At 40.6% G+C, this 24,395-nt stretch overlaps 1 protein-coding gene across 9 annotated transcripts in view; it reads left to right on the top strand.

Moving 5' to 3' along the window:
* Positions 1-24,395, top strand: part of LOC111926423 (uncharacterized) — a 237,871-nt gene that overhangs the window by 94,159 nt on the left and 119,317 nt on the right. For 6 of the 9 annotated variants that reach the window (XR_015282463.1, XR_002862920.2, XR_015282462.1 and 3 more), the window contains one exon: positions 2,269-2,381. Coding sequence is in view for 4 of the 9 variants with exons in the window: in XM_086875083.1 (XP_086731209.1) it covers positions 2,365-2,381 (17 nt within the window). In the remaining 5 variants the exon portion in view is untranslated. Of the gene's footprint in view, positions 1-1,415; positions 1,482-2,268; positions 2,382-24,395 lie in introns of all 9 variants that reach the window. The other 3 variants (XR_002862916.2, XR_002862915.2, XM_086875081.1) reach the window with 1 other exon arrangement.

Genomic DNA, 24,395 nt, shown 5'->3' with positions numbered 1-24,395 from the left:
GTAGGAGAAAAGGGATTTAGGAGGTGAGTTGATTTTAATGCAAAAGTACTGGGCCATGAACAAATGTTTTGCAAAGTATATTCTCATTTCTCAGTTCTCTTTGGGGCTGTCCCTAACACCATTGAAGAAGAGTCAAACTCGGAAAACTCATTACTCGTGTTTGCCACTGACATGGCTTTTTTCTAGAATTTTCTTAATCCCTTAATACTCTTCTTACACTTTCTTAGTGCTCCTACTTGTGTGTGTTTGACTTGGATTATGAGTCTCAGCTGTGTCAGTGTGGTCCTCTGAGCTGCTGACCAGTAACAGCTCCATTTAGACGTAATTGTGGGCTGTTTCTGGGGATTGTTGCATAGCTGAAAAATCTCTGCAATACTAAAGTCAAAAATAATAATAAAGTCAAAATAAAGTCAAAAATTAATTGACTTGGAAATGGAAATCTACTGCTTTATCACTGACTATTTTTCTCTTTATTTCCTTTTTCCCCTTGTCTTTAACATTGAAATCCTTTCTTAGACTAATGAAAAAAATTCTTGTGTGGCGTGCTGCACCAAAAATCATTCCCTCCTCCAACAGCTACTGCCTGGAAGGTGTATATATTTTAGAAAAACTAGTGCACTCCTCTGTTTTTATGTCCCAAATGTTTTAGTGCTGCTTTTTTCCCAAGTGGCAAAGCTGAGAGAGGGAAAACTGAAGGGATGTGATCAGTAGAGAAGGATGGAGCTGGTGGAAGGTGGGAAGTCCTTGCTCACAGGCTTTCACCCCTGTCTTGCCTGGAATAGCTGCACAGCACTGGCAGGAATCTGCTGAGGGACATTAGACAAGGGGGCTGAAGGTATAAAAAGGTGACATTGATTTTATTGCTCAGAAATATGGGCCAGTTAATTTTCTTTATGTGCCTGGCATCTTGGCCACGCTGAGAGATTTTTTTGTTGTTGTTGCCTGGTGTAGTTTGTTATTTAAAATTGTTGTTTAGGTGGAGGTGTCATTTCAAGTTTGGAATAAAGGATAACTGGGAATCCTGAGCAAGGTAGTCCTTGGTGTCCCACAGGACTTCAGTGGCTTGACTCTCTCATCTCTAATTCAAACCTGCTCTGAAATAATTAGATCTCAATAAGAGAATGTTCCAAAATTTTATTTTTATGCTGTAAAATGGCAGGTGAAAACTGACTGTGCTGCTGACATGTAGCTTAGACTGGTGAATGAGTGGAGCGTGATATTCCTTGGGAAACTGGAGTGGAGGAGCAACCCCTGACCATGCCCAAAGAAAGATGTGCAAGTGATTCAGCTCTTCCCTCTCTTGCAGGGGAGAGATTAGAGGTGCACCCCCTTGTCAGTTCATCTCCTTAACTCATCATATATTATTTATTGCAAGGATTTGATTTCCTAAGCCTGTCATCTTCTTTTCTCTTAAGATACCACTGACTATTTGATCTGGAGGGCTTATTTTTTATGATGATGGTGATCATTATTGTGTACAGGTATGTGGGGAGGGAAGGACTTTGAGCAACAGCAAAACCCAAGCTTTTAAAAATATGGAGTGTCTGTTTTTGTCTTGTTTTGGCATTTTTTGCACCTCATGGTAAAGGTGTGATTGTGGTTGGTTCAAATACATCTGAGGTTTCTTGTAGCCTTGATTCCAGGGGCTTTCTGACTCTGCTATAATTCTGTGCATGGTGGCTCTTAATTGGCTTAGACACCTTGAATTCATTTCCAGGGTTTGAAATATAAAAGAAAAAAATTAAAAAAATTCTTTTCATACATCAGCCACATCTAATTTTAAAAAAGTAAAATTTGTGATGATCTGGGTTGTTTGTTTGGTTTTTATTTTTATGCCAACACCTCCAAAACTTAGACTAATGAAAATGTTAACATTTAACCTCATTCAAGCCAGCCAAAGTATTTTCACAGAGAGCAGGTGCATTCTTGGCATAGCTGGTGTTATAGGGTGCATTCTCCCATTTGTCAAATGTTCAGAAGAAGCCTTTCATTTAAAAGGAAGGGAGGTCTTGTAGAAAAAACTACTTGTATGGGCTAAAGTAAAATTAAAAAATAAACTAGGCAGGAATAAACTTGCTCATGTGGTTGGCAAACTGAGAGCAAAACTGTCATGGCTTTGGTCAGTTGCTAAAAGGATGATCTGAGGATGTTTGATTAAAGAACTGCACTGCACCTGAGCCAAACATAACAAGTTATAAAGAATATTAAATGAAGGTGTAGCAATGTGACACATCCCTGCTTTTTCCCTCTTCTTGCCCCTCTCTCCAGGCAGCTGATGAGAACAGAGGAAGGAGCAGATGATGGCACCAAATCCTGCCCTGGAGCTGAGCAGGGCTCAAGGAGCAGCCCCGTGTGGAGGAGCAGATGGTGCTCTGCAAACTGTAAGTGCCTGCTCTGGTACATTCCTTCACAAACAAACCCTCATCTCTGTGGTAACTGCATTTTTGGGCAAATTCCTTCCTAAATGTTTTGAGATCAGAGAGAAATACCTGCTTTGTAACTGGCTTTGGTCATTTGAAATCTACCCTTCCTCCCCTGTCTGCCATTCCACCCTTTTGTCCTTCCCCACACTGGCTGAAACATTTTGGGTTCATTCTTTATACGTTCAGATAAATCTTTTGTAATGGATTTTTGGGTTTTGCAGCTTAACGATATCAAATCCTTCCTAAGATTTATTGTCAGTCTCACTTGACCTGGGGATCAGAACTTAGAACGCTTGATGGAATTTGTTGCAGAATCAGGGAATGTTGTGAAAGTTGCTATTTTTGGTTTCTGTATTGCTGTATCTGTAGACTATAGATTTAAAAAAATGAAATGATAAATAATGTTTTCTTGGGTGTTCAAAATACGATGAGTGTGTGTGTTTCATGAACTTTGGCTTCTGGATAAGCTGATTTGTACTATTTCTGATAAAGAGATGCAAGACATCCAAGGTTTTTAGCTTTTAGAATTTTAGAATTCCTTAAAAAAAAAAACCCTGTCACCACCTCTCAGTGAAGGTTATAGACTGCCAGAGTGAGAATTTCAGCTCCTGGTAATCAGTTTGCTTTTCACAGTCCCCATTGAAGGGTTCACAGCCCCTTCCAGCCTTGCTGGAGACACGTCTCTGTACAAGCAAAGGAGGAAGTCGCTGTGTTGGAGCCGGTGTGGACCAAATATTTATAGGAGATAGGACTGGTGGGCCAGGTTTTCTTTATAGAATACAGAGTGGGTTGGTTGCCTTCCTTCTGCAAAGCTTTGAGGCTGTCCCATCACTCCAGCTGAGTGGAAGGGGTGGCCCCATGGCAGTGGGAGGAGGAGGAGCAGTCTCATAAATGGCATTTCATCCAAAGGGGGCCCAAAAGAAATTAAGTTTAGCAAAGAAAACAAGTTTCATCAGTTAAGGCAATAAAGCACAGTCCCAGAGCAAGTCAATAATGCTCAATTGACAGCCAGTCAATATTTGTACTGGATTAACTTTTCAGGGAGTGCAGAGATTTCGGGGGGTTTTATGTAAACACTGTAAATAGACTGGGACACTAAAGTAGGGTTACAAATACCGCGTGTCAGATTAGATTAGGATCACTTCCCGGGAGCAGGATTTCTCCTACCACGAAAGAGACATTTATATCTTGTGAAATGAACACAGATACAAATTTTTTTGTTTGTCAAATATATTCCAAAATGCAGCTGGGCAGATCTCATGGCAGTGCTGCTCAGAACACTTCAAAGGGCAGCCTCTGTCTGAGGTCAGGCTTGCTCACCTTCCGTTTGTGCTGTGTCCAAGCTGTGCCAGGTAGAGCTGCAATTTAGGTGGCATTGTGGCTGCAACTCCATTAACAGGAATGCTGTACAAATTAATTTCAATTTTGAGCTTCATATCATATGAAGAGTTATTAAGAAATATTCAGTATTTGTCATTCTGCTCCTTGCTGAAGCATTGGGCTGAGACATGAGCAAAATGTGCTGGTTCTGACATCTGTAACACAAGGCTCGGTCTTTACAAATGTTTCTTTGCAGTGGCTTTCCTGGCACCCACTTCTAAACAATGAAAAATCCGTTTACCTTTTCCAAAGCTGGGAGCAGAGTGGGGAAACATTTTCAGAAGAAATTAGTAATTTACAGTGCCTTCTTTTTCAAGATGCTGCCCTCAGATTTCCTGACTTTTCTTATTAGAAGGATCTCAAATCATTTCAGGATTCCCAGTTCTCTCGAAATAATTGAGGGTGATTTGGCCTGTCCTTCCTGTCCCCAGTCACAGAAATGAGGGCAGGCAGAAGCTGGCACTGCCCAGATGGGCAAAACAGCCCAAATAAATGTTTTGTATAAAAAAAAAATATTAATATTTATTATATAAAATAAATCTTGTGTATAAAAAACGCGCATGGCTCTAGCGAAGTCCATGCAGGTAGCACATCACTAGGAATCCCTCTTGCTGGAAAGTAGATTTCTGCATTTTATTGTTCTTTCTTTTATTTCTCCTGCCTTTTTTTCCCTTAGAAAAGGTAATTAGGCCATAAACAGAGGTCTGACAACTAATTTTATCTGCAGCAAAATTATTATCATAAGCAACAGATAATTTCAGCTGAGCAAAATTAGAAAAGATATATTTTAATGACATTTTAAAACCAGAAAATCTAATTTTTTTTCCTTCTGAACTTTTTGTACCTGGCTCTTTTGATATTCAGGGAGATGCTCACTCATTTAGTGAGCAAATGTTTTGCCTCTGTACTGTTCCTGCCTCACCACCAGGCCTTGCTGGTGTTGGCCTGTGGTATGAAGTTGCTTTTAATTTCCTCTCTCTTGTTCTCTGGTTCCTTTCAAAGCAGAAATGATCTGAGGGAAAAGACATAGCTTTTCTTACCTCTAAATTTTCATTGACATTAATAGGAGGCAGGTGGCCAAATCCCTGCGTACAGCTTTGAAAATTTAAGGTTTAATTTTTTTATTTTTTTTTTTACCCTGGGCAGATTCTTACACTGCTGGAGTTGTGAATCCTCAGAAAAGATATTAAATATGAAACCACACCATGTCAGCAGTGCCTAGAGAGTTTATCTACAAAATTATCGCCTACCTTCCAAATCTATAACCCTAAAATATTGATTGGTTAAAAGGTAGTGGATAAAGATTAGCACAGCACAGCAGCAGATTACCCTAATCAAATAAAAAGACTATTAACAGAGCTGCTCACAGTCCTGAAGATGTTGGTTTGAAATACAGATGTCTTAACCAAAGTGCTATGTCTCATTTTCTGAATGCATTTTTGAATGCATTTAAATAAATTACAGAATAGAAAGAAAGAAGAGAAAAACTCCACATGCTCCAGACATTAAATTTCCATTTATAATAAAAGTATTTCATGCCTTTCAGTAAGTAGTTGGAACTTTTAAAGATCTGTTCCATTGGATGGTACAAAGTCAAGCAGTGGATTCTCAGCTTAGGAGGCTCCACAAAATCAGATGTGTGATTTTAAACCTGTTAGGTTAATTTGGAGCTGTAGGATCCTTTGGAAAACCATCCCTGCTTCAGACCAGCAGGGTTCAAGTGGCTTTGAATTTGTCACAAACATTTTATTTAGCTTATTAGCGTTCCATAGGAGTAAGCTACCGGGAATACCGCTTGGAAAAGAGCGGCATTTGTCACTAACGCTTTTAGCGTACAGTGGGAATTTTTATCCAGCCAAAGGCTGCGTTGTGCTTTATCCCCTTGGAAGAATTTCCCATTGAGTGACGGCTGAGCAGGGATTGAGCTAATAACCCATGCCCTGGGTTATTGGAGACACAGAGACAGAAAGGGCGGGTAATGTATTAATTTTCATCACTTATGGACAATACTATTAAATTACTGACTCTTGTTGAAATAATGTGTCACTGATTAATAATGTCATTTCAGCTTTCCAAACTTTCCTACCTAAAAATTTTAATTCACAAAGAAAAGATGTAAAAATATGTGAGAGAGGTTTTGGCGCTCTAACTCATAGGTACGGAGGACTTTTGTTTTTGTTTGAAATCGCACCTAATTTTAAGTCGCAGTGTAAATGAGGTTTTAAAAGTTTTTAACAGTGATGCGGATAAATTTGGAATTAAAATTGAGATCTGAAATGTTGTGTTGCTCCACTTTTAAAAATAAGTTTCCTTCTCATTTGCAATTAAAATGCCTAGAATCTGCATAAAATGTGTGAAATTAGAGATAATTGAAATACAGTAGCTATAAATATGTCTACTCCATTTGAAAAATAAATAAAATGTCCACTAAAAGTGTGCGAAAGCCATACCCCTTCTCTTGTTTCTCCCATTTGGATCTCTGGCGTTTTTCACACTTTTATAGCTAATTTTTATTGCAAAACAATATGTTACATTTGTAGCCGTTGTGGGAATGCAGAATAGCCCCTGGCAGCTCTGTAAAAAATGGAATGTTGGGAACACATTTAGAAGAATATAGCTTTCAATTTCATCCCCAGCATTGGTGTCGTGGAATCATATTAAGTGTGATCTAACAAAAACAAAAAGGGGGGGAAGAAAAGAAAAACAAATGTTATGGAAAATAATTGAAATCAGCTATTATTTAAAGTATGTTCATTTCCCATTTGGATGTTTTCATAGAGTAAGTTGTGATGTAGTGGGTTTTCCAGGAGTGAGACTCCAAGCCCAGGTTGGTGCCGTTCCCTGGAATGAGGTGAGCACACATGGCCTGGTGCTGCAGACGGTCAGTGGGCCCTGGGCAGGGAGCCCGGAGGAGCATTCTCCATTATCAATTATTCCTTATTAACCTGGGCTCTCAGCAGTGCCTGCCACTGGAATGGAGCAGCATCTCACATGCAAAAATTGTAAAGAGCTTCTCTAACTTCAGCCTTGGAACTTGGAAAAATGTTATTCCTATAACACCCTGTGCATCCTTCTTAGTGAAATTGCACTGTGCCGCCCTGTCATTTCCAATGCTGCGCGTGTTTCTGTTCCTGGGGAACACCAATCAACTCCCAAAGAGCTGCTTAGGTGGGGAAATGGGCAGCTTTTCAACTGCTCTGCATCCAACACAAACACGCACCGCAATTTGCTGTAATTCCCACAAAACTGAATTGAAAGGCCTGGGTGAAGGTTACTCCTCAGTGCTCCCCATCCTGGGATATTATTTCTGGAAGCCCTGCTTTCTGGAGGCGTGCCTGGCACAGGGAATTATGCCAAAGCAAAAGAGTTTCCATGCAGGTATTATCCTGGGGGCAACAGGAATTCAGCAAGTTTTAATGTTGGTGGCTCCTTCAGTAGTTCTCTTCCCTGCTGCAGTGAGTACCACAAGGGACTTTGTTGCACCAGGGCTTGGGAATTAAATTTTTTTTCCCTTACTTTGCTCTTTCCCCTCGCCCTAAATGTATTTATTGATAAATCACGATACTGTATTTTCAGCAGAGGTGTGGATGTGTGCTGGACTCAGGTGCCTCACTTCAAATCTTACACAATTCCTGATTTGGGCATAAGAATTACAAGGAGGAGGCAGATTTCCAGGATGTGTTTGAGGAGTGCTGAAACGTTAATGCATTAAGACTGAAACGGTGGGATTTAAATCGCTACATTGAGCAGCACATAGTACAGAGGGATTGATCCCAGAAAAGTACCAGAGAGGTTGTGTCTCATACAGGCCTAACCACTATGGAGTCATTCTTCAGAGACAGACCAAGCGACAGAAGAACCACAGCCTTACCTGCAAGGTGCCTTTTCATAGGTGCTTTTTTCTCTCCTTTTAAGTTGTCCTCAAGGAAAAATAAGAGCAAAAAGTCCCTGTGCTTCTCACTGCACATCTACAGCACTTCATAAATAATAGTGGCTGTTTTAAAAGCGGGGGAAAGGCAGAGGGTTACAATGGATGAAAGCTAGTTAGTGAGTTAGACAGATAAATGCTTAAAAGAACAGCAGCAAAGATAATCCTGCATTTATTTCTGAGGGATTCACCAGATGACCCTTTTCTGTCTTTCCTGATCTGTGTTTCTTGAGTCAAAGGGCTGAGCAGAAACCTGGAAAACAAACGTGCAAACTTGGGGTATTGCTGTGATTTGTGATCGTCCCTCCTTCGGCTCCTCAGTTCCATTTTGGAGCATCTCAGTTAAATCTAGTGTCCAGCACGGGGTGGCTTTGGAGGGAGCTGTGGCAGAGACTCCTTGGCAGACACAGGCACTGGTTCTCTCTAAACTTACTGAGTGACATGTGCAAAATTGATCATTTCAAGAGCCTTTTGTATAACACAAAACTTCAAGCAGAGAACCCAAGGCATTTCCTTTCATCAACCTGGTTCTAATTTGATCAAAGCACGAAAAAATTCAACCCGCCTTATTTCCTGTCCAGTTCTTTTACACTTTACAGCACATTATATATCAGTCTCATATCCCTGAATTTTAAGAAGCAACCAGTTATATAATTGGATCAACAGTTGCCAGTCACTCCAGCACAGCACTGCATTATTACTAAGCTGACTATAATTTTGAAGCTCTTTTTTTATTATGCGTATGACTATATTATCACTGTATACATATTAGGGCAGCTGAATGAGCCCCTCAAGGAAAATAAGGGTTCAAATAACACCGAGAGGGGAGAGAGATGAACAGAATTGAGGATTCACCCCTGTTACAACCGTGGTGCCTCATGGCACAGTTCCAGGAGAAAGGAAAAGAACAGTAGCTGTGTTCTGTCTGTGAATCCTGCCCACAAATCAGAAAATTGCAATGCTGCTGAAGTGGGCCATCTTGCATGCTTAAGCAAATTAAAAATCAAATGCGTTTTCTGCTCTCAAATGTGATGGATTGCAGAGGAATTTTGCAATATATGAGTCTTTAAATCCAGTTCCTTTGCTCACAAAGCTCCCTCCTCCCCACAGACACCTGACACACAAGTTCAAAATAAAGCCACTCTGGCTTTGCACTGCTCCTTCCTGAAGAGCTGGGTAGTTGTCATTTACATGTGACAAAAGCAAGTGCTGCTTCATGTCAGTAATTTACACAATTATGTAAGAGAGTTAAAAACGACAGGTAAATAGTAGTATTTCCCCTTGAAGCCCAGGATTGAAGCCCAGGAAGTCAGAGTTCTTTGGAAGACCTTGAACCTTGTCTCAGTAGTATCTCCTTAAATAAAAGTGAGTGACAGCCTGTTAGAAAACTCCATGTTTTATACCATTAATTTACAGATAGGTATTGTTAGTCAAATAAGCATTTAATTCCCAGTAGCCTGAATGTTTCAATACCTTGTAGCAAACAAATACATAGAATGTACACAATAGCAAACAAATTACTGAAATATTCCATAGAGTTGACATATGAACTCATAACCTCTTAGGTAAAGGTGAATGGCTGTTAATGGAATTTTTTTATTGTAAGAACCTCCCTCCTTTTCCGTTGTTCTGTGCAATTCATTTGTATGCATTAGCTTGAAAGAATTAAACCTGTAAATCATAGCTTAGACAATAATAATAATAATATTAGGAAAACAATATGATTCTTTTTGGTTTTGCCACTCCAAACTCAGGCATGTACCTGTTTCTGTTTTGGCTTTTTCTCTTTGAGCATACACACAGAGCCATGAATATTTGTAGATGTTTTTAGGTATAAATGTGTTTTGTCGGAACATACAGACATGTTTCCAGTGTAGACATTTTTAAAAGGGCATTAATTTCATAAATTTTACATATCTGTAGGCACAGGCAGACAAAAGCATACATGCATAAAAATGTAATGTCTTTCCTCAGCAGTCAGATTCTGTGCCCTACAGGACTTCACCAGGAAAACCTCACAAGCAAAATGCAGTTTTAAGCATCTTGCTGTAGTTAAAATTGCCCAGTGATTTTTTTGGACAAAGTGATGAAATTCAGGTGAAAGGGAGCCTGAATTTGGAAGTCGACAGGATTTCTTTAGGAGGTTCTGATTTTATTTATTTTTTTGGTGGTGGCCAGCATTCCCTTCATGTCTTACTTAGATCTCAGATCAGAGTAGGTGCCTGGCCCTTCACACCCCTGCACCTTGTCCACAGGCTGATAAAATGAACTAAGTGTCTTATCACTTTTGCAGCCTGCTTTACAGTACAGTATTTTTTTTCTTTAGCCATCCCTGCTGTGCTTTTAAGTAATGCAATAAAGCCACTTAACCACCTTCCTGTATAAAAGCGGTTGTTGTACGAGGAGCGTGGTCATCTTCGGCTGCCACTGTGTCCTTTAAACCCCCCCAGCCCAGAGACAAAGGCAGCCCCGTGCAGTTGCTGTGTGTGTGCAAGTGTGTGCATGCAAACAGAACTCAATCTGTTACAAACACAGAAATTGGATCAGCCGAGAAACAAGCCCTGTGCCCTCGTCCTCCCCCTCTGCCCATCCCTAGGATAATAGGAGAATTGAAATTCCCATTTCCAGACTCACTACAGATTAATATGGTTCAGCATAGATACTTATTTCTCTGATAGTTTCCCATGCATCTTCCCAGTGAAGTTGATAGAAATTACTCCAGCAGAATGCGTAAAGCAGATGTTATCCCATTAATTAGCTCTGGACCTGAGCAGGCTCAAGACTTTTCCATTTTCAGGCCGATAGGAATTGGTCCCAGTGAGCGTGCTCCATATCCACATTTAGTATCATCTCATAAACAGCACTGAAAACACAGCAGGCCCTTGATGAAGATACATTAGCTTATTTCTAATTTAAAGTTATGTTGCTTAACCTTAATGTAATTGGTCACTGGTGACCGACTGTTTGTATAGCGAGTTGATGACCAAAGAGCCGTAATAAATTATAAAACTTACTGCTTAAATAGAGGGAATGACTGTTCTGTTAAAAGCCTCGCTTGTAATAATGGTAAAATAATTACACCTCAAACGGAAGAGCCTTGGATCTGATAAAGCTACCAAGGTCTTGCAGATTGAGGTGTTTTCATTCTGCTTTAAAGGACATGTAGAAAATATAATTTTTTTTTTCCTCTCAGTGCAGTGTCTTACACTGCTGAATAGTCAACTTTCAAAGCTCAACCTAATATCGATTAAAAATAAATTGGTAAATCAAGATACTTTCTTTTTGAGGGGTTGTGGGGATTAAAGTAATTAACCAATTTCAGTGGTTAACAAGAAACAAAAGAAATTTGCACAAATAATTATATTCTGTACATCAATTCAAAGTCACTGCTAGACATGTGTTAGAGAGGAGTTGATTAGCTGGTAGAATAACCGGGATAATAATCAACTATGGAAGTAAGTAATTGACACAACTTTAATGTTTAATAATGAATAGCATGCCAGGGGCAAAATTAAGGGAAATCTGCTTTCTGAGACCCAGTTCAGACCTAAAACTTCTTAGGCCAAATATAGCAATTACTGGAGATTCCTGATCCGCTTCTGCAGTGCTGTAGCACAAGTAACAGGTGTGGTTAAATGGCACAAGAGGCTGTATTAAATCTGGTGGTTCCTATGTGCTGCAATTTAATTTCCAGCCTTTTCCCTGCTGAAGACTTAGAGGTTGGTTTTAGAACTGCAGGAATGTAAGGAACACTTACTCTTCCATGGCTGTTCTTTGTTTCTCCAAGCGGCGTTCTATTAACAACCAGTTCATTAAATCAATAAGAGTCAGGAATTAAGTGTATGATTTGCTTGTCTCAGAAGCGATAATTTCTCTCTCTAAATATTTGCATTTAAAATTTGGGCTCCCTCCAAATGCTCTAACTTTACAATAGAGAAATCGAGTTTTGTTTTGGTTTTTTTTTTTTAATCCTCGTATTTCATTTCTTACAAGGACCTTCCAATAATTTAAACTATTTACAGTGCCTCAAAGATCATTATTTCCCTGTGACTCCTCAGAGAAATATTGGAGCCACTCTATTTATTGCTGACATTAGATTTACCTTTGAAGACTGGTTTACAAAATGGAGACATTAGGATGGGAAAGTCATTATTTTTTGTACATTGCTCAGAATGGTAAGTTTCTGTGTGTGCTGTATTAGAGTAAACACTGCTGTGGCTGCTCAGTTTGTTATGGAAACTTGAAAAGCAGATGCATTAAGGTATTTTGTTTTTAAAAACACAGGGTTCTTTAGAAGGAAAAATATAAATACTGTTTGGGGGCTTGTCACGAATGGATATTTTGAAATAACACCCCCCCAAAGCAATGAATAAAAATGCTTTTTGGCGTTGTAAATGGAGGCAGAGAATTGCTCAACCAATAGAAAAGCAGGTGGGGTAACACATCCTGATTCTTCTAATTGAGGCTGTAAAGAAAGATGAGAGATATGTGCACTGTTTGTGTCACAGTAGTTGTGATCTGTGAAAATAACTTCAGAGCAGCCTTTCCTAATATTAAAATGTCTCTGTTGCTGTTCAACTAAAAATCAATACAGCTCACAATTTTAATAAGGAACATGAATCTGAAAATGTGTTTAGTATCAGGTTATATAAACACACCCTAATGAGATACTATAAAATCCATCACATTAAAGGCTGGTTCCTACAAGGTATATTAGCTTAAAATGTTCAATATATTAGGTCAGTGTACAACACTACACATAACAAAGCAGGTCTGTCAAGGCAAGACGCATGTTTTGCCCCTTAAAACTGTTATGTTTTGCACATTTTATAAGGTTCTTTGAATACATGAATAAGATAAGTTATTCCCATCTCTTTCTTAAGCAATCTCAGAAATGGCTGTGACCTGAAATTGGAAATCTTGTAAACACCCATCCGAAGAAAATGTGTGCAGTTCTGTCTTAAAGAGATGGTACATGTTTAATTATCCCAACTTCTTGGAGGAGAATACTATTAACATACACATTAGCATCGTCCCATTGGTTCCTCCTGCTGCTCCACCTTAGGGGCAGCAATAGGAGCTAATCTTATTGCTCCCATGCGCATAATAATGAAATTTTGTCTTGTCTCTAAGGCGGTGTTCTTTGGTCTAAAGTACAGCAGGAAACGTTGCTTTTTTTTTTGCTTTTTTTTTTTAAAGAAAATTTCCTGACCAACTCGTTTAAAAAAGATTTGAAAAATTAAAATTCTTCCTGTGTGAATGTCGGAGCCTGCGGAACGCGTTGCTTTGACTTGGGAATCAAAATTAAGCAATTGTGCAAATAAATTGCTCTGTATTCACATATGGAATACAGTGTACTGGGGCTGTGGGTGTATTCAGCTCTTTGAAAAACTGGAAGCTGTGGATTTTATGTTATTTTATCCTGCAGTGTCCATATAGGCTATTCTCAAAGAATAACATAAGAACAAACAGAACGAGATGGGTTTAATATAAAATACCTTTGCCTTTTCCTAGCAATGTTCTACAGACTATAATGGGGAGAGGAATAAAAAAGCACAGGCAAAAAAAATACATGCGAATTCAAGGCTACTGAATTAAGGGAGGTTGTACCAACATTTCCCCCACTGTACATTATTTGTATTCAAGGTTTTTGAAATGACATTGTAATCTGATGATGCACCAGCCTATTATATTGTCTAGCAGGACAAATATCCTTGCGTTTTCTCTGTAGAACTAACACAATTTTTCCATGTCAGAGGTGCATAATATCCTGGCGGTCATAAGGAATGATGCTATTAATCCTCTTGGGCAATCTCCAGGTCTGATTATTAGGGAAATAAATTTGCATGCTGCATATGAGCTAGGTGAATCACCGAGAGCACAAATTATATTTCCTGACAGCAAGTTAGAGAATGGAGCCACATCGCTTTTTTATCTTTTTTTTTTTTTTTCCTCTGAAAGCTATAGAATTTCAATTCATTACATGAGATTGGTTAGAATTCAAGTCTCTTTTTAAGTTGATATTAAGTTGAGTCTGTTATCTCTGTGAAGGCTAGTAGGTTCCCCTGAGTATCCACCTAATCACTACTTAAAAAAATCGAAACGTATAGTTAGTGTCATGATTTAGGTACCAGAGCCACTTTATTTATCAGTGCAGAGTGAGATAATTTCAATTTGAGGCTCTGTAGCCCTCATGAATTTAACCATTTTGAAAGCTTTTTTCCCTCTCTCTCTTTTTCTCTCCCTGCCCCTGTCCCCCCTCCTTACTGTGCATATTGTAATAATGGTTATTCTGCGCACCTGTTTCACCGTGCTCTGTGCATTTCTCAGACTGCTTTATCGATCACATCATATGAATTTCCTGGTATGTTTTGAAGATTTTTTTTGTGAGATGTTATTTGGATTTCCGTTAAGAAAATTTGGCTGTGTTCCCTGTGCCAGGGAGTACTGCCAGGCATTTCTGCTTTTCAGATCAATGATAAATGTATTTTTATTATTTTTACTGTTTGGCATCTGAGCAACCTTTTTGCATTATTAAATCTGAACAGGGAGAATGATAGTAAATGAGAGGAGAATAAATGGCTTTATGTCCCGATGTATTAATTAAGCAGACATTTATTATAATCACAGTTTTATAGATGTTATAAAAAGGCATTTTTTAATCCATGATATACATCCCTGTATGATAACTTTTGTGAGCCTTTTTGGAAATGTCCAGGTTTCTCAGATTGGAAAATTGGGATCACTGGTGCTGTGCATGCAGACAACAAGCACAAACAAGCCCTGGGGTGGCGAGTGTGGATGGATCCAGCTTGGAATTGAGTGAGGAATGTCTCGGTGGAAGGTGGGGGGGCTGTAAATCTGTAAGGATCAGGTGCATTCCCCTGGAAATTTGGGGGACTCTGAAACACCTCCTGCTCCTCACTGGAGCTGAGCCAAGCTTGGAGACACAGAGAGCCCCTGCACTGGTCAGAGCTGGGGCTGTGATTGAAACAACACAAGCCAGGTAATGTGTCTGATAATGCCAAATCTGAAGTGTTCTTAATCATTTACTTATTCATGAAGTGCAAGCAGCAGCACTGGAAGGAAAGGGATATATCTCTGACTCAGATTTCATGTGTTGCCAAATGTACAGCAAAGGAAGCACTTTTAATCATCTTACATGAAACCTATTTAGGATTTGTCTATTCTCTCATCCGTTGGGTTTCTTTATGCTTCCTGAGCAGAGCCGGTGCCATTTCTTTCCATAACAAAGGTCCTTTTGTTTGTTGTCTTTTTGTTTGTTTTATTAATTTTCTGCTCAGCGTTTGAGTTGTGCTGTTTCACAGACAGGAAGTATTTCCCACATTTAGGAAAAGGAAATAGCCTTTGGGGAAAATTCAAACAAAGTCCATTGGGGAGTGACTTGCCTGTTCAGAGTGTTATTTCCTATTCCTGAATAGAAACATCAGACTTATTTTTGGCATCAAATAGCAGTGCTGCTATAAACACTAACCTCATTTTAATTCCCATTTTGCAGTGGACACTTTTACTGGTTACAGAGAATGTTGCTCTCCTGAAATAGGGATAGGTGACAAAAGAAGGAAAATTTAACAAAACTGCAAAATTGCCTCTCCTGTTGCTTGTGACCTAGACAAGGTCTCTCTGATACTGCTGAGCCCCAGCAAGGAAAATGAGGGGCCTATTTAAACATGAGTTGTCTGTGATTTTGGAAGTTGTCAGCCTGGAATCCACCAGCTCCATGACAGTTCCTGTCACAGGGCTGCCTTTCCTCCGTCTGCAGAGGAGGAGGAGGCTGCTGGGAGAATGATGGGTGCTTTAATGGGCACTCCTTCTGGAGCGGGGCTGGAGCATGAGGCCATCTATGTCTTTATACATTGTAATAAGAAGATAAGATCAGCTGTGATAACGCAGAGAGGAGGGAATATAATGGTGCCCAGTCATGCTGCTCCTCTCCAGCAGTAAATCCCAAACAGTGTGTGGATAACACCTGGCAGAAAGGGCAGGGTGGGGAGAATCACAAATGAACCAAAGGATGGCGGCTAGTAAAGTTTTATTTCAAACTTTATCTACTACTGCCCCTCATCATCAGTGAAAATACTCTCCTGAAAAGAGAACAAATGAGTTCTGAGCTTGAATAGACAGAAAAAAAAAAAAAAAAAAAAAGAAAAGATTCAAACCAGGAGTTTCTCTGGGAAAAAAATGTATCTCCCCAGTATTTCCTTTGGATTTTGACTTGTCTGTTAAAGTCCATGGTGTGTCATGGTTTCATCTTGAAACTTGCATCTGGCAGATCTCTGCCAGCACATGAAGGAAACCTGCTTAAATCGATTGTGCCTGTATGTTGTGTTTTGTCACATGGCCGAGTGTGCCAGTGCATCGGGATTTAGCAGGGCAGCTTCCTCTGCTGCAGTTTCTAAAACACCACAAAATCAGAGTAGCTTGCCAGCTGGAGCTTTCACCTTCATTATGGACACTGAAGGTTCACGAGTTTCATGTAAATAGGAATAAAGCAAAGCATGCACAATGTTGATCATGGTTCCTCAGCTGTTCCTCAGCTCTTAGGAACATGAGCAACCTGGAAATCAGCTGCTTTGGTTGAGGAAAGCAGCTACACTGCCTGAACTCTTGTGTTGCCCCTTAAACTTAGAATCCGCAGCTGCCAATATTTTGGGTTTAGTAGGATGAAAAATCAGAGGAGGCTCTAAAACCCAGATACAGAGACGTAGCTCCTCTTCTGGTTTCTTGTTGTGAGTTTGAAGAGAAGAGGATTCGTGAGGCCTCGAAGGAGCCGGTTCTGGCTGCCACTTCTGGGATGTGAACAGAAGAGGATGGCACACACAGCACTGCATCTGCCTTGCTTCTGGAGGCATCCTAAGAAAAAGAGTGGAAGGGAGGGGGGAAGTCCTGAACCAACCCCAAGCAAGCCACAAAAGCCCCCAGCCCGGAATGTGCCCCCCAGGCTGGATGTGTCAGGGAAAGGCTTCCTGCGTCTGTGCCGCTACCTGCAGCCATGTGCGGCTGAAGGCTCTGCCTGCCGTCCTGGGCGACCACTGTGTGCCATCAACTTCTGTTCAGTGACCTATCAGAGCAGAGAAGGAATTTCACGTGGCCTGAAAAACTGACAGAACAGTTCACCTTTCGGGGAAATGTAATATTTTCCGATAAGGAGCTTATGTTAGTTTTCTTAGCAAATAGCCTGAAAGCATTTCTGTCTGTGGCATTTCTAGATGTGATAAGTTGAAGGAAACATCCTTGACCATGACTTAACAAAACAGGCCATTTGTTTCATGGGGTAGCTGTTTCCAGAAATGTAAATAAATGGCAACTTAAGGATGATATAAAATAAACGATCACAGAGACAGCCCAGAGCTGCATTGTTTCAGAAAACACGAGGCACTATTTATGGAGCTGTAAACAGAGGAGTGTGTTTATTATTGCACTTGGAATTAAATCAGAAAGCCAGAAAGCTGAAGTTTTGGGAAAGATCAGCCCACATTTCAGAAGTTCTTTGGTGGGGTTACTGCTCGTGCTGTGTGTCTGTTTTGAACAGAGCCAGCCTGTTTTGGGAGGGCAGTGGGCCTGTCTGGCAGGGCCTCATTCTGCCATTTATTTTGCCACCTCCTTGACATGAGTGAAGCTGAAGGGGGGAGATGGTGAACACAGCTGGGGGCAGAACACATCCAGATTTCATTTTGTGTCCACGTCTCAAATATTTTTAGAGTGTAAATTGAGAGTCAAGGGTGTCTCTGTGGAAGCAGGTCCTGGTCAGAGCCCCACAGCCAAACCTTTGTGACCTTCTCTGTGGCTCGTGGCTAGAGTTGGAGTATCCTGAGCCAAACCTGGTGGGATAAACAGAATCCAGGTCTGTTTTTTTGGCTGTGGTTATTCTGGGGTGGATTTAGATGTTTTTGTTCTAGGCACTACCTAGCTCTTTAAGAAGGACCCCCTAATTAAATAACCTTATTGGTAATTCTGTGCCACATAGTTTCAAATGACCACACTCTTATTAAGGATCTTGGTAATTATTGGAACTATGTTTTTGCAAGTCTCACCTGTACCATATGTGCCCCTCTCAAGGAAACATGCTTGGCTCATCTAATACAGTGTCGTAAACTGCCTTACACACCCCTTAAATTGAAAATGCCTTTCCCCCCCACTGTTTTACTGATATTCCTAAACTATTACACCACATTTAAAAATGAATTGTGTGCAATGACATTAGAGAGGGGGGTTAGGCTTTCTGAGCTGCTACTAGTGACATATGACTGTAGTGACAGACAGTCAGCAGTATTCAAACTGAATTAATCTGAAAAAGCAGCAGACTTCAATGTGGAGTTTAGGAGGAGGCTGAGCAGCTACATATTTACAAAAGGGATGTCACTGAACCGTCTTTCTACCCAGGGATAGCCTATGGCTACTTAATACTTTTAAACCAGTAGTGGAAGGATTAAATACACCTGAAGTCAGGTCTTTGAGGCCATTTCCCTCTTGTGCTTTCTTTTCCTTACTTGAGTTGCACCTCAGCAGCTATTTTTTTGAAGCACTGTGAGAAAGGGTGGGTATTCTGATACCTTTTATTAGAATTGCATAGAAGCAGGAGAATCCTCACAGAGACGCAGGCTCCTTTTTCTGTTGCCTTTGAAAAGTTAAGACATGTGAGGTTACACAAGACACAGACACTGCAGTGGAGGAGGAGGGATATGGTAATAAAGGTGATAGTGATACCTTAATTTAACAAATATGCAGTGCTAATTATGTAAACATGTGAGAACTCTAAAATCTTCTCATCATGTGTGTCACACAATTGAAATATTTTACAGCCTAATTCGAGATTATACAGTAATAATGTTATTTTATATTGGCTAGTTGACAAGCATAGGCCAGGGCTGTCTATCAAACAAAACTGTTGTGCCAGATTGTATCTTGGCGATAAGCACAAAAGAAGAGCAAGTCAAATTCTGTTTACATATTAATCATTGAATCAGATTTAGGTCTGTACTGCAGACACTGCTTTAAATGGTAGCTGTAAGGGAAAAAAAAATAAACCTGTTTGTACTTGGGTGGGCCATATTTTGAACAAGGTAATTTCTACAGAAAGCTGCTACAAAGCTCCACATCCCATTTTGCAAATGTACCTAAGAGATGAGCTTCCATTCAGAGGCATTTAGGTGGCAGTAGCTTTTCTCTTTTATACTTTTTTAACTTTTCCCCCCCCCTTTTTTTTGCTCACAGACGTTGGGATAGATGCATTGAAATCTGTCGGGATTCTGACACCGTAGCTGATTATAGAGTTTTGTTTGTAACTTTGTGTTAACAGGATGCTCTCATGTACAAAAGAAAATTAGAAAGCAAATTAGAAAACCTGGGCAGGTTTGGTGGCATAAAGTAGAACACACCGTTTGTCCCACTCTCGAGTGTGCACTACATCTGGTCCTATTTTGCTCTAAGTCTCTCGGTGTTGTATCCAAAATTCTCCTCCCCTTGACACCAGTGCAAACAGCACCGTTCCCAAAATCCAAGTCTGAAATGCCAGTCTCAGTGAGGTCAGTGGAGGTGCCAGCTTCAGGTCAGCACAAGGGGATATTGCTCTAGACGTGCCTGGTGAGACTGGGCTGTCAGTCTATCCAGCCCCAAATGCAGCTTTCAGGAACCAAGTTGCTCAAGGGAAGACACAGACATTTTTTATTGCCCAAAGAGGATGTTTCTCTCCAACCTCCATCAGCCCATGGTTCATTTCTGTCACAAAGCATTAGGGGTTTCAGCCTTTCTAAGATATTTATCTTAATCCTAGCTGGGATGTCCTCATTATTCACATAAGCATCTAAATTAAACTATTTTATATCATATTAAGTCCTTAGCCAGAAGGATATCTTGTGGCAATCAGTTCCATAGGTTAATTATGAACTGTGTAAAATAATATTTCCCTTATTGGTTTTTAAAGATGTTGTTTTTCAGCATTGTTACATTAGGAGGAGAGGACTCTAGGACCAAGCAATTGATCTTCTCTGTAACTTTCATTAACTCTCTCATGTCCCCTTTTTATTTGTCTTCAATAAACTAAGCAGCCCCAATCTTCACAGTCCTTTCTCCTGCCACTAATCATTTTTGTTGCCCCTTCCTATTTCAGCTTTATGGTTTTTCTGGGTGAGTTGATTGCAGCTTGGTACAGCATTTCAGATACGCTGTCCAGTTACTCAGTGATGTGGGAATTTAGTACTAATTCCCATCCTGGTCTTTATGCAGCCCAAAAACATATTTACTTTTTTTGGCTGCTGCTCCCAGTTCTTCAGCTTTCTCGTTGAGTTGTCCAGAGTGGCACATGTTTTATCCTCCCTCTCTTTTTCCCAAGTGGTTGGTTAATTCACAACCTAGCTTTGTCCATGAGTTTTGAAAATTATTCATTCAAATATGCATTACCTTGCACTTAGGAACAGCGGATTTCATCTGTCTTCATGCTGCGCATCTGTCTAGCTTTTCTAATCTTTTGTAATCACGAGTAACCTAAATATTTTTGCGCCCTGTGCAAATTTTGTCACCTTCCCCTCTCTTTTCCAGAACGCTAATGAATATATTAAACATTCTCAGTCCTAATACTGACTGCTGAAGCACTTCATGGTGAGCCTTTTAGCAAGCTAGCAATCAACAATTTATTTCTATCCTTTTGTTTCCATCTCTGGCTGTCTTTGTTTAACATACAGATTTATTTTCAAAGCCTTGCTATTTCCAAGTGTTCTGCTGAGAGCCCTCCCACAGGGTGTGGGAACAAATGCCTAACTCTGACCTCGGATGTCCAGTGATACCCAGGACTGGAGCTCTAACACGACATTCACAGCTCTGTTAAGGCTGCAAACGTGTCAGCTGTGTTGCAGAGGAGTGGACTGGATTAGGAAATAGAGGTGCAGGTGCTGGCAAGTTTGGCAGCTTTATTCATATTCCCCCCAAAATACAAAGAGAGGAGAGAGAGATGGATTTATGCAGCTCACTGAAAAAGAGACTTCTTTCCCTCACCTTCCCCAATTTAAAGCTTTCAAAACAGAGTTGCCGGCCAGCTGGGGTAAGTGGATATACAGCATGAGGCTCCTTGCAGTAAGAGTGATGGTTTGCACTGAGGTTCCAGGAGAAAAAGAAAGAGCCAATCCTGCTCCTACAACTGATGTTTGAGTTCCCTTTCAGCCACTTGGTCTCCACCTTTCACAAGAGGCAGATGACAAGCCCATGGTGCTGCCTGCAGCTAATTGCAAAGTATTTGGGGCTGCAAGGTGCATCATATGGTGATTACCATCATCATCATCACCAGCACCTCAGGCTCCGATCTGAATGTTGCTGGAACATGGCAAACAATGGTCAGGCCCTGCTTTGTTCTTCTCACGGGATGTTAATGGCTTGGCTTTGGTTTTGTCATTACTTACCATGACTTTAGTTTGTTCCAGTTATTGAAATTAATTCTCTTACGGCTCCTCTGCCAGTCAGAGACAAATCCAGTTTGCCAGCGGGGAATTGGGGCAGGGAGAGGCTTTGGCTGCTCTCTGAAAAGGCTCGTGGCTGGAAGAGCAGCAGCTGGAATCCCTCTTTCCCAAGGCCTGGGGAGGACCTGCTCTTTAGTTTTGGTTTTCCCAGCAGGAATTCCAAGATTATCGAGCCAGGCGAGCATGTGTCACTTTCCATCGCTGCTGTAGTGCCCAAGTCCCCGACCATCAGCCCCTCTCCCTGCTCCCTTCCCCGCGTGGGCTCTGCTTTCTACCCTCACTCCATTGTGTGCTTGAGTGGTAGCTCATACCTTAAAGCTGTTATTTTCCAGTTTTAATAATATTTTGCAACTCATTTCCTGTTTCTTAGCTGACAGCCATTCCAAAAGTAATCTTTGGCAGGTACTAATTTGGGTGATGACCACTTGATCTACATTTTTGGTGGGTAATTACTGAGTCAGAAGTGAGCAAATTTGATATCCCCTGACAGTCAGCGAGGCAGGCATTTTTACTACCCCCTCATTAGAGATTCACTGGTAGTGAAATGCCCTGAATTTTGTTAGTTCTCCCAGACACAGGAAAAACCTGTCTGTTAAGTACCAGAAGTTACTACTTATATTTATTTTGTCACTCTTGCGTGGTCCAAAATACATTGGCACTTTGAACAACAACTTCTTTAAAGGCAAGGTGCTTTGGCTGAGTGAAACCACTGTGGGATCAAAATTCCTATGGCTTCTGAGGCTGGGCACTGTCCTGTGTCCTATGGCAAATCTCTTCCACAGAGATTTGGGTTGTTTCACAGCGATAAGTGACTCTCAGAAGATTTGGAGGCCTGATTTGGAAAGTTCACAAACTGATGCCAAGTCTGTCCAAACTGCAGGAGCCAGATTCCCTGGTTTGCTCTGGCAGCTTTGCCTCGCTCTGGTGATACAAAGCAGCTGCAAATTCCCTTGTGCTGCCTGGCTCAGCGAGGTTTGTGGTGCCTCACATTGCCAGAGCACACCAGTGAGCCTTGCCCTCTGAATTGCCTGTGTACATGGAATTGGGCTGGATGTCTCCTGAGAAAAGGGGGCCAGTCTGAGATTATCGGCACAGCTTGCTTCCTTGCATTACTTTGGCACCAGGCTCTGCTTCCCGTAAGACCTTGTGCAAAAGCGAGCAAAAAGAAAACATAATGTGGGAAGAAATAGCCAGACTTCTTTTCAAATGTCAGAGAGATTCAGATTTATTTTGAGTTCTAGAAGAAATGTGGGAAAGGGATATTTGCCAGATTCTTGGCCTCCCCATCTGGCTTCTATGAACTACCTTTTTATTCCTTCTTTCCCCATAAGTTTTCCCAAATCACGGGGCTCAAGTCCCCACAGCAACTCCCCCGAGAACCAGCTTAAGTAGACTGAGAATCTAAATAAAACCTGATCGTTGTTTTTGAACCAAGAAGCAGCTGGTACAGTGCCTAGTTTTTCCATTTTCCTTCCAAAATATCTAAAGATATTCAAGTTATTTTGAACGTGACAAGGTACCTGAACCAGTGCTTTTCCTGGAACAGTCAATAAAGCCTTCTCTGCCTCCATCCTTCACTTCTCATTCCACAGTGAGCCCTTCTGTGTTTGTAGATCATCGTTCTCTTGGACTTTTTCCTGACTCCTTGTTCACACTCAGCTCTCCATCCCTTTTGGTTATCCCTTGGCACGTGGAATCAGCCTCCCTCAGCTGTGCTTGTAGAATCATTGCTTTGGTGACAGCACTGAGGGTGGTTTTGTTGGGGTTTAGCATGTGGCTCTTCAGGTTTCTTTTGAGCAATATTGATTAAATACATTTAGTCTCTTAATGTGGTTTAAATACATAGGTGTGTTGTGCAGTCCCTCCACAGAAAGGACAGAAAACCAGTCCCCAAGAATTCCATCAGAATTCGTTAGGGTTTTGATGAATTGCAACTGCTAAGAAATTGTCTCCCAGGATTTGGAAATTAGTACTGAACGGTACAGATGTCAAATCACCTAAAGAGAATAAACCTGAAAATACTGTCTGAGAGAATTGTCTGCACCACAAGTCTGGAGAAATGTTTCAAAAGGAAAGAGAAAGGAAAAGAAAATCCCTTCAAGAAGGGATTGGGAATCCCAGAGATGTGGCTTTACTTTCTTGTTCTTCTGAAGTGCTTTCCGAGGGGGTTGTGTGCATACAGAATTAGCGGGGAGAATATCGATTTTAGTCTCTGAATTTGATTTCAAGGTTTGGATTGATTCAGTCTAAATACATTGAGTTTGAAAGAGATTCAGCCATTTATTTCTAAGTGGCATTTAAAATAAATATTGCTCTATATTAATCTAGTGAATAGTATTGTAAGTGCCACAGTTTATGCTTATTACACTTATTGAACAGGCTCCAGTATCTCCTATAGAATAAATGGCGGAAATAGGAAAAAATTCTTTTGATTCTTCCAAACTGTATCAATCACTTCCTGCACTGAACATCAGGTCAATACTGGAGGAAAACCATGCACAAATCTATACCATCGGCAACGTGATTATCTTTTCAATTGTGAAAGCTGTATGTGTATCCTTTGTTTCCTGATGGAAACAAGTATCTACATATCGGCCTGTGTGGAGCAGGGCAGAGACAGTGTTTGGAAAGTCCACTTCTGGAGATTGCTGCAGCAAGTGATGCTTAAAGGCACTTGAGTTGGTGAGATCGGGCATGGATGACAGCCATTAAAGACTTTAGCAGCAGCCTGGTCTGGGTTTTGGTGTCAGACTGTTATTCTGAAGCTCTGAGGGTGTTTGAATGTAAGGTTTTGGATTGATTTTATTTTTTTTCCCCAAGGCAGGAGCCGTTGCCTGTTTGCAAATTGCATTTTGAACCCCAAATTCAAGCTTTGATTTAAAACACTGATGTTGCCAATCACACAAATACTTGCCAAAGTTAAACTGATCTATAATTAATTTTGAATCCTGGCCAATGTAGAATTCCACAGGTTCTTATATCTGCTTTGGGTCCATTGGGAAACTGCTCTTGATGCTATAGATTTGTTTATATAGTCTTTCATAGAAAATAAAAAAGGGAGGGGGAATGAGAGATAAAAGTGTGTAAAAGGAAAAACAAAGGGAAAAGAAAGCATGGAATAACTCAGTGTTCTTTGTGGACTGGAAGATTTGTTTCCCCATTGATATTTGGGAGAGGGGAGTTATTCTGGGAGTA

Source organism: Cyanistes caeruleus, chromosome 2 (genome assembly GCF_971803275.1).
Source record: "Cyanistes caeruleus chromosome 2, bCyaCae1.hap1.1, whole genome shotgun sequence".
NCBI lineage: Eukaryota > Metazoa > Chordata > Aves > Passeriformes > Paridae > Cyanistes > Cyanistes caeruleus.
This window is presented reverse-complemented; position numbering and strand designations above follow the sequence as displayed.